This window comes from Habropoda laboriosa, unplaced genomic scaffold (assembly GCF_001263275.1).
Source record: "Habropoda laboriosa isolate 0110345459 unplaced genomic scaffold, ASM126327v1 scaffold339, whole genome shotgun sequence".
In the NCBI taxonomy this organism is placed as follows: Eukaryota; Metazoa; Arthropoda; class Insecta; order Hymenoptera; family Apidae; genus Habropoda; species Habropoda laboriosa.
The window spans coordinates 408,598-420,516 of record NW_017100496.1 but is presented as its reverse complement, the minus strand read 5'-3'; the positions used below and the strand labels follow the sequence as shown (position 1 = coordinate 420,516).

General features: G+C 39.6%; 1 protein-coding gene across 1 annotated transcript; it reads right to left on the bottom strand.

Annotated features, from left to right (window-relative positions):
- Positions 1-25: 25 nt before the first annotated feature.
- Positions 26-1,814, bottom strand: LOC108576101 (silk gland factor 1-like). The gene has a single exon (XM_017939023.1). The coding sequence runs from the start codon at positions 1,797-1,799 to the stop codon at positions 282-284; it is 1,518 nt and encodes a 505-aa protein (XP_017794512.1). The 5' UTR covers positions 1,800-1,814; the 3' UTR covers positions 26-281.
- Positions 1,815-11,919: the final 10,105 nt, after the last annotated feature.

The following is an 11,919-nucleotide window of genomic DNA, read 5'->3' as shown; positions in this document are numbered from 1 at the left end:
CACGTTCCGTTTTCCTCGCATTGTCTTCGACTTCTACGTCGTTGACATTCCTTCTGCATCGAGGAAATTCTTATCGTAGAGACGGACGCGGCGGGCTGCAAGGACGTCGAGGGCGAGGACGAAGAAGAGGACGACGAAGAGGACGAAGACGATGAAACGGTCGGCTGTTGATGACTCTGCTGATGAGGATGAGCGGGAAGAACAAGGCTGGCCGTGTTCGAGGCGGCGTAAGCCGCGACTGCAGCGACTCAGGCCAAGGCGTAGGGGTGGGTAGCGTGATGTCACAAGCCAGGAGCCGCTGTGGCGACGGAGGGCGGCGGGGGTGCGCTGTTGCTCGCGACGCTGGTCGCGTGATGGTACAACGGGCTCTGGTAATATTCCTGATGATGATGATTGGTCATGTTGTGCATTGGACCAGCTGCATTCGACCCCGTGTGCATCCCGTTGTGATGGTGATGACTTGGCGGAGCAGAGTGCGCGTGAGTATGATGAGGCGAGCCAAAGTTCGCGTAGCTCTGGTGCAACTGCTCGTACATCTTCATCTCTGGAGGTTTCGTGTCTTGAGCACCTGGTGACGTGCCCGCCGTCGCGCCTGGCAGTAACCTGGTGATGCTGAACGGATGGCTGGCGGCGGTGTAAGATGGTTCCTGCTTCAAGCTGCCCGTCATTCCGTGATGAAGGGCCGCGGGATCGGTGATCAGGTGTGGTGGAAGGCTTCGACTGACCATTGCAGTGAGTTCATCGTGAGCAGCGCTCAGATCGGGACCAAGAAGACCGCCTATGTCTGTCGTGTCGCTCTTCAACGCGGCGTGATGATGGTGAAGATCGGCTGGTGTATGATGAAGATGATGAGAAGACACCAGCGAATGGAGATCCTTATCGTCCTGTTGTTGAGGTCCATGGTGTGACGGTGTCCTCTTACCTGCGCGAGCCATCTCGAGAGACGTAGGGCTGTTATGTCCGGCGGCGGCTGCCGCTGCTGCGGCGGCCGCAGCAGCCGGGCTGGTATGGTGTTGCTGATGCTGTTGATGTTTGTTATTCTGTCTTGTGAGCTCCTTCTTCTCATCTTTGAACCTCTTCTGACGGCGAAGGTAACAACCGTTCTCGAACATGTTCCCACTGTCCGGATGAAGGGACCAGAAGGATCCTTTGCCAGGTTTATCAGGTGTTCTTGCAATTTTGACGAAGCAGTCGTTGAAGCTGAGGGAATGCCTGATGGAGTTCTGCCAGCGTTGCTGATTCTGCCTGTAGAAAGGGAACAGGTCCATGATGAACTGATAAATCTCTGACAGCGTGAGCATCTTGGTTGGCGCGTTCTGTATGGCCATGGTGATCAGACTGATGTACGAATATGGCGGTTTCGCGTGGGTGTAACTCCTGCGGTACGGTTTGTCCGTTCTAGCACGTTGCAGGGCAGAATTAGGCGAATCTGGCTCGGTTAGAGATAGAGGATCCCTGGTAACCCCGGCGCCACCGCCAGGCGTCAATGGCCCGTAGCCGACGGCGCTCATACAGGCGCTACCGCCACCCATAGAAGCACTTCCGTAAGCCCCCATACCACCTCCACCCATCGAGGCCATCCCCATGGCAGAACTCATGGTGCTCATGTTAAAACTGCCGGCGCCCTGCGGGCTACAGCTCGGCCCGACTCCAACGCCCATCGACATGCCCATCGACATGCAGTTAATAGAGCTGTACGTCGGCGCCATACTGCCCATCGTGGACATCGCGGCGCTGGTCATCGCGCCGCCCAGGCTACCAGCGTCGCCGTACAGCTTCTGCGACTGAAGCATGGTCATAGAGCTCACCGAGGCCGGGGCCGAGCTGGCGGGCTGTTGTCTACTTGTCAAACGGGAATCATGAAATCCACAGTACCACGGCTGTTTTTGATAATGCGACACTCCCTTAATCTTCTCCCGTGGGACAGGAATCCCTGTCGCTCCTTGTTAACACACTAACGATCACTGACTGTCACTTTTATCTTCTACGGTCCAAAGAAAAACTTCACTTGAAATTGTCCTCGAACAAACTTCGATATAGATATATATTATATCACTGGCTTATCACTAATTTTCGAGAGTCCGAAACAAAAAATAATTCACTTTCAATTGTCTTCCGATGATCTGAAAAGGCTGCACAGACTGTCGTTCCTCTCTGTACAACACCCTTTTTGTAAACGTACTAACTTCACTTTCCTACGTCTACGTCTTTACGTCGATACACACAGTCGAGCACTGAAAACTCCGTCAACAATCAGCTTTATATACCACCCCACAATCAGTCGATATTATTTCGAGAACTGTTGTGTTTCTATATCAAGATATCGATACACCGTGTTGAATTAGACAGACGTCCGAGGATACGCGACACTGGTTAGACACACTTTCGAAGAAAATCAGCACAGATTGGTCACGCACGATCGTCCAAACAACGCATCGCGACTGTGTTGCACGCGATCAGACGCGGCTGGTCGCACGGGCGGCCAGCAGCAGCCACGGGTTGCTGAGCACACACCACCGGTTCACGATCGCTTGTTTGAGCTTTGGGGCCTGTGTTTGAGCCGCCTCGCCTCCCTCATTCAACCCAGCCTGTCTGTCTCTCTGTCTCTCTGTGTGCCGTGTGGATGGAGGCCGGTTAGCGAGTGTACTCCGCTACTCTTGAGTCTCCCGATCTTGTTCAAACACACCCCACTCCTCGCTGGTACCGCCGCGCCTGTTCCGACAAAGTCGGCAAATCACGCGTCGTCTGACCCCACCACAGGTAGAAACGGACGAATCAGGGGGGAAGGAAAGGGCGGCCAGCGTGGCCCCTTCGTATCGGGTGAATCGGTGGCGCGATAATGCGAGCGGGCTGGACGTCCAGGAATGGGAAAGCGTGCGCGCAGCTGCGGGACGCCTGGCTTGCGCAATGGCCCGCTGCACGCCGGCCGAACGGACTACGCGTCCCGACGGCCGCGTCCCGACGCTCCTCTCATGTCATGTCAACTGTCTGTCTGCCACGCGTTTGACACCCAAGCGGCGTACGACGCGCGATTTTTCTTCCTCTTCTTCGTCTTCTTTTTTTCTCTTTTCTGTGTGTGAGCGTGTGTGTGTGTGTGTGTGTGTGTTTTTGTTTTATTGTTCCTTGTTATCGTATTTGTCGTCTTGTTGTTGCTGTTGTTTGTTTATTATTCCATTGTTTCTTTTTTGCCTTTGAGTAGGTTGTATCATGTTTCTTTCGTGGTGATTGTTTCTTTGTTTCGTTTGATTATAGTTGAATTTTCTTTTTATCGGTGGTTTTGAGCTTGCGGCGTTTGCGTGTGTCTGGGGGTTGGTGCGATGTTTGTGCCGGTGAAGAGGAAGAAGATGATGCCGGAACTGCGACGATTGGAGACGCTGAAAGGTTCGTTGGTAATTTTGATTCTCTTTTGGGGATTTTGCGTTGGAGTATTTTTGTTTTATTGTCAACTATTGTTTCGTGCGGAGAATTTTGTAGTTTCGATTCTCCGCGACCGTTTCGATCTTCTTTAAACATTCACTACGTCCCCTATTCCTCTAATTTTCGTCGATTCAGACAACCAGAACGATATCCATTCGACCGAAAGTCACGACTGTTTGAACAGATGCAAAATCTGCTCTGAAATTAATGAAAATTAAACCTGAGAAATTGAACGACACGATTCTAGAAAGAAAATAAATCGATGCTTTAACAACGAGAATCTTCAACTGTGACCTCGATAGATCGAACGTTCTATTTTTCTTCTTCGATAGCGTAGGTGGTTGCTACGCTTTATTTAGTGTTCCCCTAGAATTTGTGCAAACCGAACGAATTGGTGTGCAAACACGCGTCAAATATTGAAACTAATAACATTTAATGACGCAAATACAGTGTTCGAATTAATAGTATACCGCCCACTGGTTCTCCAGATAGTTTGCAACTCGAAATATCCATTAGCCTGACAATGACGAAAATCGTAGGGCGGCTTGAATTGGTACTTGATTGATTTGTAGATATATATAAATAAAAGAAAAAAGGAAAAAATAAGAAATAAAGAATCTTCTCTTTTGATTTTTGAATAAAAATAACCTGCAAGATTTAAGAATGAACATCAAGTGTTAAGTAGAATTTAATGAACTTGAACTATATTGTTTGAGATCGTTTAAAGTGCGACACAGATTATTTAAACAAATCGAACAATATAAATATTGAAGCACGGCAAATTATAGCGAGTTTGGACTGACTCGATCAACTTACATAAGAATCCCACCGCTTTCATTACCTATGTCAAAGCTAGATAACTCAAACAGACCCGATAACATTTAATTACAACAACAAATATACACGCATAATATTTATCTATATCCATATAACACTGATAACTCTAAACATCCGCGGTAAATTCATCGATATTTGCGATCGAATTAAACCTCTTCTATTTTAAGTATACACTCGAAATTCTTTATACCTACCACCAGTGAACCATTTTACTTTTAAACGTAGATATTCAAAATTACGTTCTTCAATGTTCCATTTCTTTCACTGAGATAATTTTGGATTAATTTTCGAAAGAACGAAGCGTTGAAATTACCAAAATTATTTAGTCATTTAAATTCACTGTTCATTTTAAATATATTCAAAATTCGATTTTTCAACAGAAATAATTTCCAACGAAAGTTACTTTCAAGGTAGAAAAATTATCTAAAGAAATGTCTAACAATAAGTGACGCACAAATCGTTTCCCAAAATGTCTAGGAAATAAATAAAAATTATTTTAAAAAGAAAAGCATTCTAAAGTGGTGAAAGTGGTCGAAAGGAATTTTCAAGGAAATTATTTTGGTATCGTTTTGCATGGAAAATAAGCAGCGTACGACCTGAGCAGCGGACAATCGAGTTTCGCAATCGAATTTTCCGCTGTTCCGGCGCGTCGCGTCGCTCGATCAGCGCCGATTAATCGTTTATCGCGTCTCGAATAATTAACCGTCCGTGGCCCATGAATATTAAACGCGCGTAATAAAAAGAGATCGGATTTTCGGCGGATAATTCGGTTAGCTTAACTCGATCCAGTCGCGCGGTTTCCTCTGTCTCTCCCTCCGTCGATTCGACGCCTCGAAGCTCGCAAGTTGAACGATCTCTCGTCATTATTTCGCGATTATCCATTGTCCTTCTCTTAATTTCCTCTTTATTATATGAATTAACGAAGAAATGAGGAATCACTGTTCGAGAACTCCCTTCATTATACACTCGTACCCTACATAGTTTGGTGCATAAATTTCTACACTTTTTTCTGGTGTATTGTGACTGTAGGGGTTAAGAATATTTAATTTTGTGACTTCCTTTTGCTTAGAAAGAGAATTTAGTGAAATTAGTTTTGAAATTGGCTTAAATTATGTCCGATTCTAAACTTTTATACGTAATAGTCAAGAAAAAGGAAAAAAATTCATAATCGAGATATTCACGTAATGTTTCTGTGTAAGTTCAAACTTGGAAAAGCTGCGATCGAAACTGCTGAAAATATAAATTTTGCATTTGAAGAGGATTATGTAAATGTTAAGACACGTTAACGTTAGTGTACAAAATTCAAGATTGGTGACTTTTCATTGGAAATGAGTCAAGAAGAAGACCAGATAGAACCGTCGATGATGACGTTGTAAGAAAAATTATTGAAAACAATCCCACGGCAAAGAATATGAAATTTTGTCACATCCTCCCCTATTTCTTCAAATACCCGAACAACTTTTTTAACAAATAAATTATTCCGAAATGAAGACACCGTGAAAGCAGCGTACAAACAATTTTTTCATTCAAAGTCTAACGATTTTTATAAATTTGGAATAACGAAAAACGTATAATCGTGTGGAAATTATTTTCATTAAATACGCTATTTTTCGAAGGAACACAATGTATCTAAATTTTCATTTTTAAAAAACGACGTTTCATGTGCACCAAACTAATAGAAAAGAGATGTGAATTTTGTGTGAACTTATCCTCCGACGGAGAGCGGAGCAACGAGTTAAAATGTGATATATAAAGAAATGCAAGATAATTTTCGCTACAGTAAATAGTTTCAGCAGTTCTGAATCATTAAAATGATTCCATGGATTTTGCAATCTCTAATTATTCAATGATATTTGCCATGACTTTGCGAAACTTAAACTGAGAAACATTTCTGTTTCTGCTCGTTTGAAACCTGATGTATAAATAAACCGAAACCTAATATTTTAATATTACTTTAATATTTCTGACATTCGCCATTGTTCCGATTACAGTAAATCTTTCAAAAATAAAAACAACATATTAGAATATATAATAAGAGTTGAATATTTCTTATTTGCGAAGAATAACTTTGTTAAAAGTTGCGATTCTGCCCGAAGAATGACTTGTTAATAATGATCGAGTGGCGAACTCGTGGAGGAAAATCGGTAAATCACGAACGTAGCTAAATAGTATTTTTTGGAGGAAGTGCGAAGTGCGTTCTAATGTGTCTGGTGACTCGAAATCTCAAGGGAACGTGACACGAAGAAAAAAGCATCGAAGGGTGTTCGATGTGTCGCATTTATTCAACGACTTAACACCGTTCATCGTGGTGTAAATCACCGAATGGTGACCCATTTTGTCCGTCACGAAGGAGAAATCTTGCCTTCCAGTTTCACATTTACCATTAGAGGTAAAGTGGAAGAAAAAAGGAACGAAATGAGTAAAACACGAGTGTGAAGAATATTGTAAGAAGATAATCCTAAAATTTCCCAACAACGGTAAAATGCAACAACATAAGAATCCATAGTAAAAATTGTTTAATCGTGTTAATCGAGTTCAATAAAAATCAGAAGACGTTCGAGTGATTACGCTCTATAATCACGGAAAGTAATAAAGAAAAATCAGATCGACTTAATTTTTTTATAAATTTTTTAAAATAACGTAAATGTATACAGACATACTAATACACTGCCGTTCACAGGTAGGTAATTAGGACACCTACATAGTATGTTCGTACAGAAAATATTAATGATTTCAATTATATCAATTAAGTGGTAAATTTATGAGAAAATTAAGTCTAGTAAGGGGTAAATTTATGAGGAAAATAGAACAGAACGAAGTTTCGTTAGTTTTTATACACAATATAGATCTGAATAGATTATTCAAATTTGCAATGGTTTTCGCTTAAGGATGATACCACGATTTTTTTTCAACTGATAGCTATAATTTTTATATGACATGAAGGCGTTGCCGAGACAAGTTTAACAACCCACAACAAACTCTTTTTCAAATTCAATTGCGTGACAATGTTTCGTGTAGCATAATCAATGACACTATTAGGATCTCATTTTTATGACGACACCATAAATGGGAATAGATATTTACAAGTTTTACCTATATACTCGTTGTACTATCAAATTCGAGACTGAATCATTTTATTCGCGATCTTAATAATTTGTAGTGACTGTTTAGGTTTGCTTCATATTCAATAAATATCCTAATAGGTAGGTATACTGAATACGTATTTCTTTTCAATTACGATCGAAACTCTTTAGATTTCTATTCTTCACTTCCAACACGCCATACATGAAACACATATAATTTCTTTTTCATCTGAGACTAACTAAATACGAAACTATCAATTGAACCTTCAATTAGGAAAATTAGGTATACTTTTTCCTATTTAAATCATATTAGGTCATCCCATAAGTCCATGTCGAATTTTATAATTTAGATCAATATTTCCAGCAAACCTTTAAATTTGATTTAAAAAGAAAAAAGCGTAAGCACTTTCTCATTCCTCAACTTTCTCCTATTTTTTTCTTTTTTTTTTTTAATAAGACCATTAGTCGTTATAAGATTTTCTTGGACTTTTATTAAAATATTTTTCGCTTCCGGCACGAACTTATGGAACGACCTAATACTAACGTCAGAGTGTACCTGCTCAATTACCGAATTCGAATCATAAATATACAACCATAACTTAAGCCATAAAGATAATACCTACCGATGAAATTGAATTATTTACGAACTTATAATCGGATCGACTTTCAGGTTTTGATCGTCGTTGATTTATCCCATTGTGAAAATAATTAGGAGGTCAATATCGCGCAAACATTTCACGGTCGCGAGGCTTGGATTCGCGCTCTCGTCGATAATACACGGGAGAAACTAGCGACGATTAATCGGCGACTAACGCGATATTTAATTCACCGTCGACATACACACACACACACAAACAAGTCAGAGCCATCGCATTGTGCGCCACGTGACAGCCTGTAAAATTATTAACACCGGCCTGGCCGCGCTGTTTATCATAAACAGCGTCGCGCGAGTTTGTTCAGTCGCGGAACGGTGTCGCGTTTGCTTCGTGAGCCTCGAAAATTTGCATTACTTAATTTCCATGCGGAACTCCGTTCTCCATCGAACGCCAAAATTCAGCCGGAATTTTATTTATTTAATTATTTATTCATTTCCCGGGATGAACTCGTTAGGATACAGAGCGTCAAGTAGGAAAAAGGAAGGAAATATTAGGTCTAGAAATTATTAACCCTCTCCAGGCTGATGATTCCATTTGTTATCATCTACTATTTTTGCATTTATACGCTGTAGATATTTCTGTCTATAGATATTACTCGATAACATTTTTCAGTAGAATAAACATTTTTACAAATGGTCACAGTGTTACGTTTGGTCAATTTAACTCTTTTAAAATTATGTTGGTAATAAAGTGTTTTCCCCTTTTTGAAGAATTTAATTAAATTAAGCTGGAAAGGGTTAATTTAAAGGACGAATTTAATTAAATTGGGCTGGAAAAGGAAATTTTTCATACGCGTTTTGTCCTGTTTCAGGAAAACACAGTGCAATTTTTATATAATTATCTTAATTATTATTTAAGTCATTATATCTGCCGCAGTGTGTCATTCGTAATGGCTGCCACGATTCACGTTGTTGTATTTATTTAAAACAGAAACATCAAAGATAATTTTAATTTGAACGAGTGTTGAATAATGCAAAGAAAAATGTATTTTGACAAAATAGCAGCCATGTATAGCGAAAATATCGTTTTTATCATGGAAGTTTTAACTTCCTCAGGCGACAAAAAAAAAAATTATTGTAGACAGTGACATAATTCTAATAGGAACGATAAAGAGGCGTCCATTTTATACATAGGTATGTGAAATTTGGGAGAGATTAGTTGATTGATTATTGAGAAACAACGGCAGCCAGTTTGCAGAACACTGTTTCCAAAAGAACGCATTTAAAATTTTGTTACACTTAACGTTTCACATTTCTTAAACTTCCTTGAAATCATTAGGTAGGTATAACTTTGTTATTTCGTTGATTTTACGCGTAGAATTTTAGCAGCACATTTTAAAATACTTTGAGAAAATCCAATAAAAAAATATCGATGTTTGGACTTCTTCTTTCAACTATTCGTACCTTGAATATGATTTCATACTCAATGTTTGAAATATTGACCTAAATTTCGACGGGTACGGTTTTCTCTTATTCCGAAATAAAGTACAGTCATCTCCAATTTTTTTATAACTATCTACTAACGTTTGTATTTGAAGAAATGGAGATCTGCACCAAAATCTTTAATCGATCCAATTAAACTTCAATTAATCTTCACCACGATCTACATATCCGCTGAATTCTTTCGAATAGCTATTATTAAAACTATTGAACGAGTAATATTATTTATAACATGTATACGTACATTTGCACGGGGAAAAAAGGACACATATGTCTGTCGAATAATTAAAATCGCGTCCCTGAGAACCTTCCGGCGGTACGGGGATTAACATTATTGCAGGGCCGCCGCAAAGTGCATTTTTAACTTTATTAAGCCGCGGCTAATACGCTTCGCAAACACGCCTCCGCTCCGTATTCAAATTGTTTTAAATTCGCCCCGAGTGCACGTTTCGTTCACAATGAAAGAAAACGCACGGCCGTTAAACATTACAAGGTGTGTTTCGATTATTTTCAACGTTTCAAAGTGTTCGTCGTTTGGAACCAATATGGCTGACCAACGTGAATACTGCAATTTTACACAGGATACCTATTTCGTTTTCGTCGATATTTTGGACATTTTTCTTTTGGAGATATTGTACAGAATTTTTTCACAAATCTTTACAAATTTTCACGAGGTAAGAACAGCTTCGTTGAATTATTAGTGTTTTCCAGTGGCGGCTCGTGAGAATTTGTAGCGATGGCGCTGCAGCAATAAAAGTAAAAATGATTTCGATGATTTTTAAATATGCAGCCCTTATGAACGAGCCGATTTCTATACATATTTATGTTTCTTTTTACTATATGTAAGTAGTATATTTTGTAATTGACAAAGAATGTTGAAAGTGTCCTGTATTGAAATGTTAATTTTAATTCTTAGCTTCGTTAGTGGCTCTAATTAAAACAAAAAAAAAAGAAAGAAAAAGGAGAAGAAGAGACACACGAATATTTTCAAATGTTTACTGGACTTTCTTTCACTATCACCACCACGAGGAACATGAATACTTTCTCCTTCCTTGTTCAATTCCCTCTTCGACGGCTCGCGACGCAGATTAAATATTGTTGCAGGAATTGATTTTAACACAAAAAATTGGATCGAGCGGAAAAATCTTTCTACGATTCGCCGGGGCACCTTGTTTGCCGTCGACCAATAGCTTCGAGACGACACTTTTTCTCCCTATATTTCTCTCTTCGTGTGCGACACGCTCTCGTCACCGTTCGTTAATTGTTCATAATTTATACGAAATTTTCCCATTATATCGCTCGATTTTTCGTTCGATGTAAGGAGAAAAGGAATAGAAAGTTGAAAAATTCATTGTCCGCCATTTCGGATAACAGAACGTTCGAACAATTGGAAAACACGTTGTTTCTGGATTTAATTTACTTTTTTGAAATATCGGAAATTCGAAGAAACTTTTAACATGATCGAAAACATTTCGTTCCGTTCGATGCACAGGCCTGTTATCGTGAAATATCGCTTATCAGTTGCATTGGCGTCGAATTCTCGGGCACAGGAGCCCCAATAATCAATATAAAAAAATTGTAATTTATCATTCTTCGATTATGTTGATTTTTCTGTGTGAAAATTTCGAGGACATATGTAAAAGGTTAAAGTGATACGAATATTCTTACTATCGTCTGCGAAACGATCATTCTGCGAAAACAGAGTACAAAATGGCCACTGTTGAGCACCGGCACAAAAAGCAGACCCGATCACGAGCGGGCTTCGTCGTTTTATCGATTGCCTGTCCGTCGGCCCTTGTATCTTGTCCAGCGACCACCGATTAACAGCCCTCTCTGGCACGATAAAACCGTCTCTAAATGCCTATCCACGCCATTATAGTACATTTTCCATACGATGAAAAAAATATCAAAAGTTCATATTGCAATAATGAACAAATTTGAACTCCACTTTAAAAGAAATTTTCTAAACAATTTATAAATACTTTATCATTGTTCGTTGAAAATCAGTAATTATTAAATCTATTTTGAACGTAAACATTTTGAACTATTAGTATTTAACTTTCCAAAAATGAATTTTTATATAAGTTAGGTTAGGTATGCAAATTAATTCGGCGCCTTTTTTCACAATCTTCAATACTTATGTATGAAAAAAATCAAAGACAATTTTAATGTTCGAAATAACTTCTGTTATCTTAAATCACTTGATTCTATTTATCGAGTAACTGGCGAATTCCCTCTCTGAAAAAATATGGCGATTTTGGGTTCATAAAGTCGTCAAGATTTTGTACACTTAATAACTTGAGACGTAATTCAAAAATTTGTCAATATAAATACAAATAAAAATACACGCGCGGAAAACAAAGTCAGAAAGTTACAGACGATAATACTTATCAGTATAGAATATTCCCTTTTATTTTGGAAAGTTACTAACGAACCATTTTTACCCAGTTGGTCCTTCTAGTATTAAAAACCTATAAAATACAAAAA

What these genes read in the sequence shown, in the direction of transcription:
- LOC108576101 (XM_017939023.1), bottom strand. Translation starts at nt 1,799, where the DNA reads ATGACCATGCTTCAGTCGCAGAAGCTGTACGGCGACGCTGGTAGCCTG.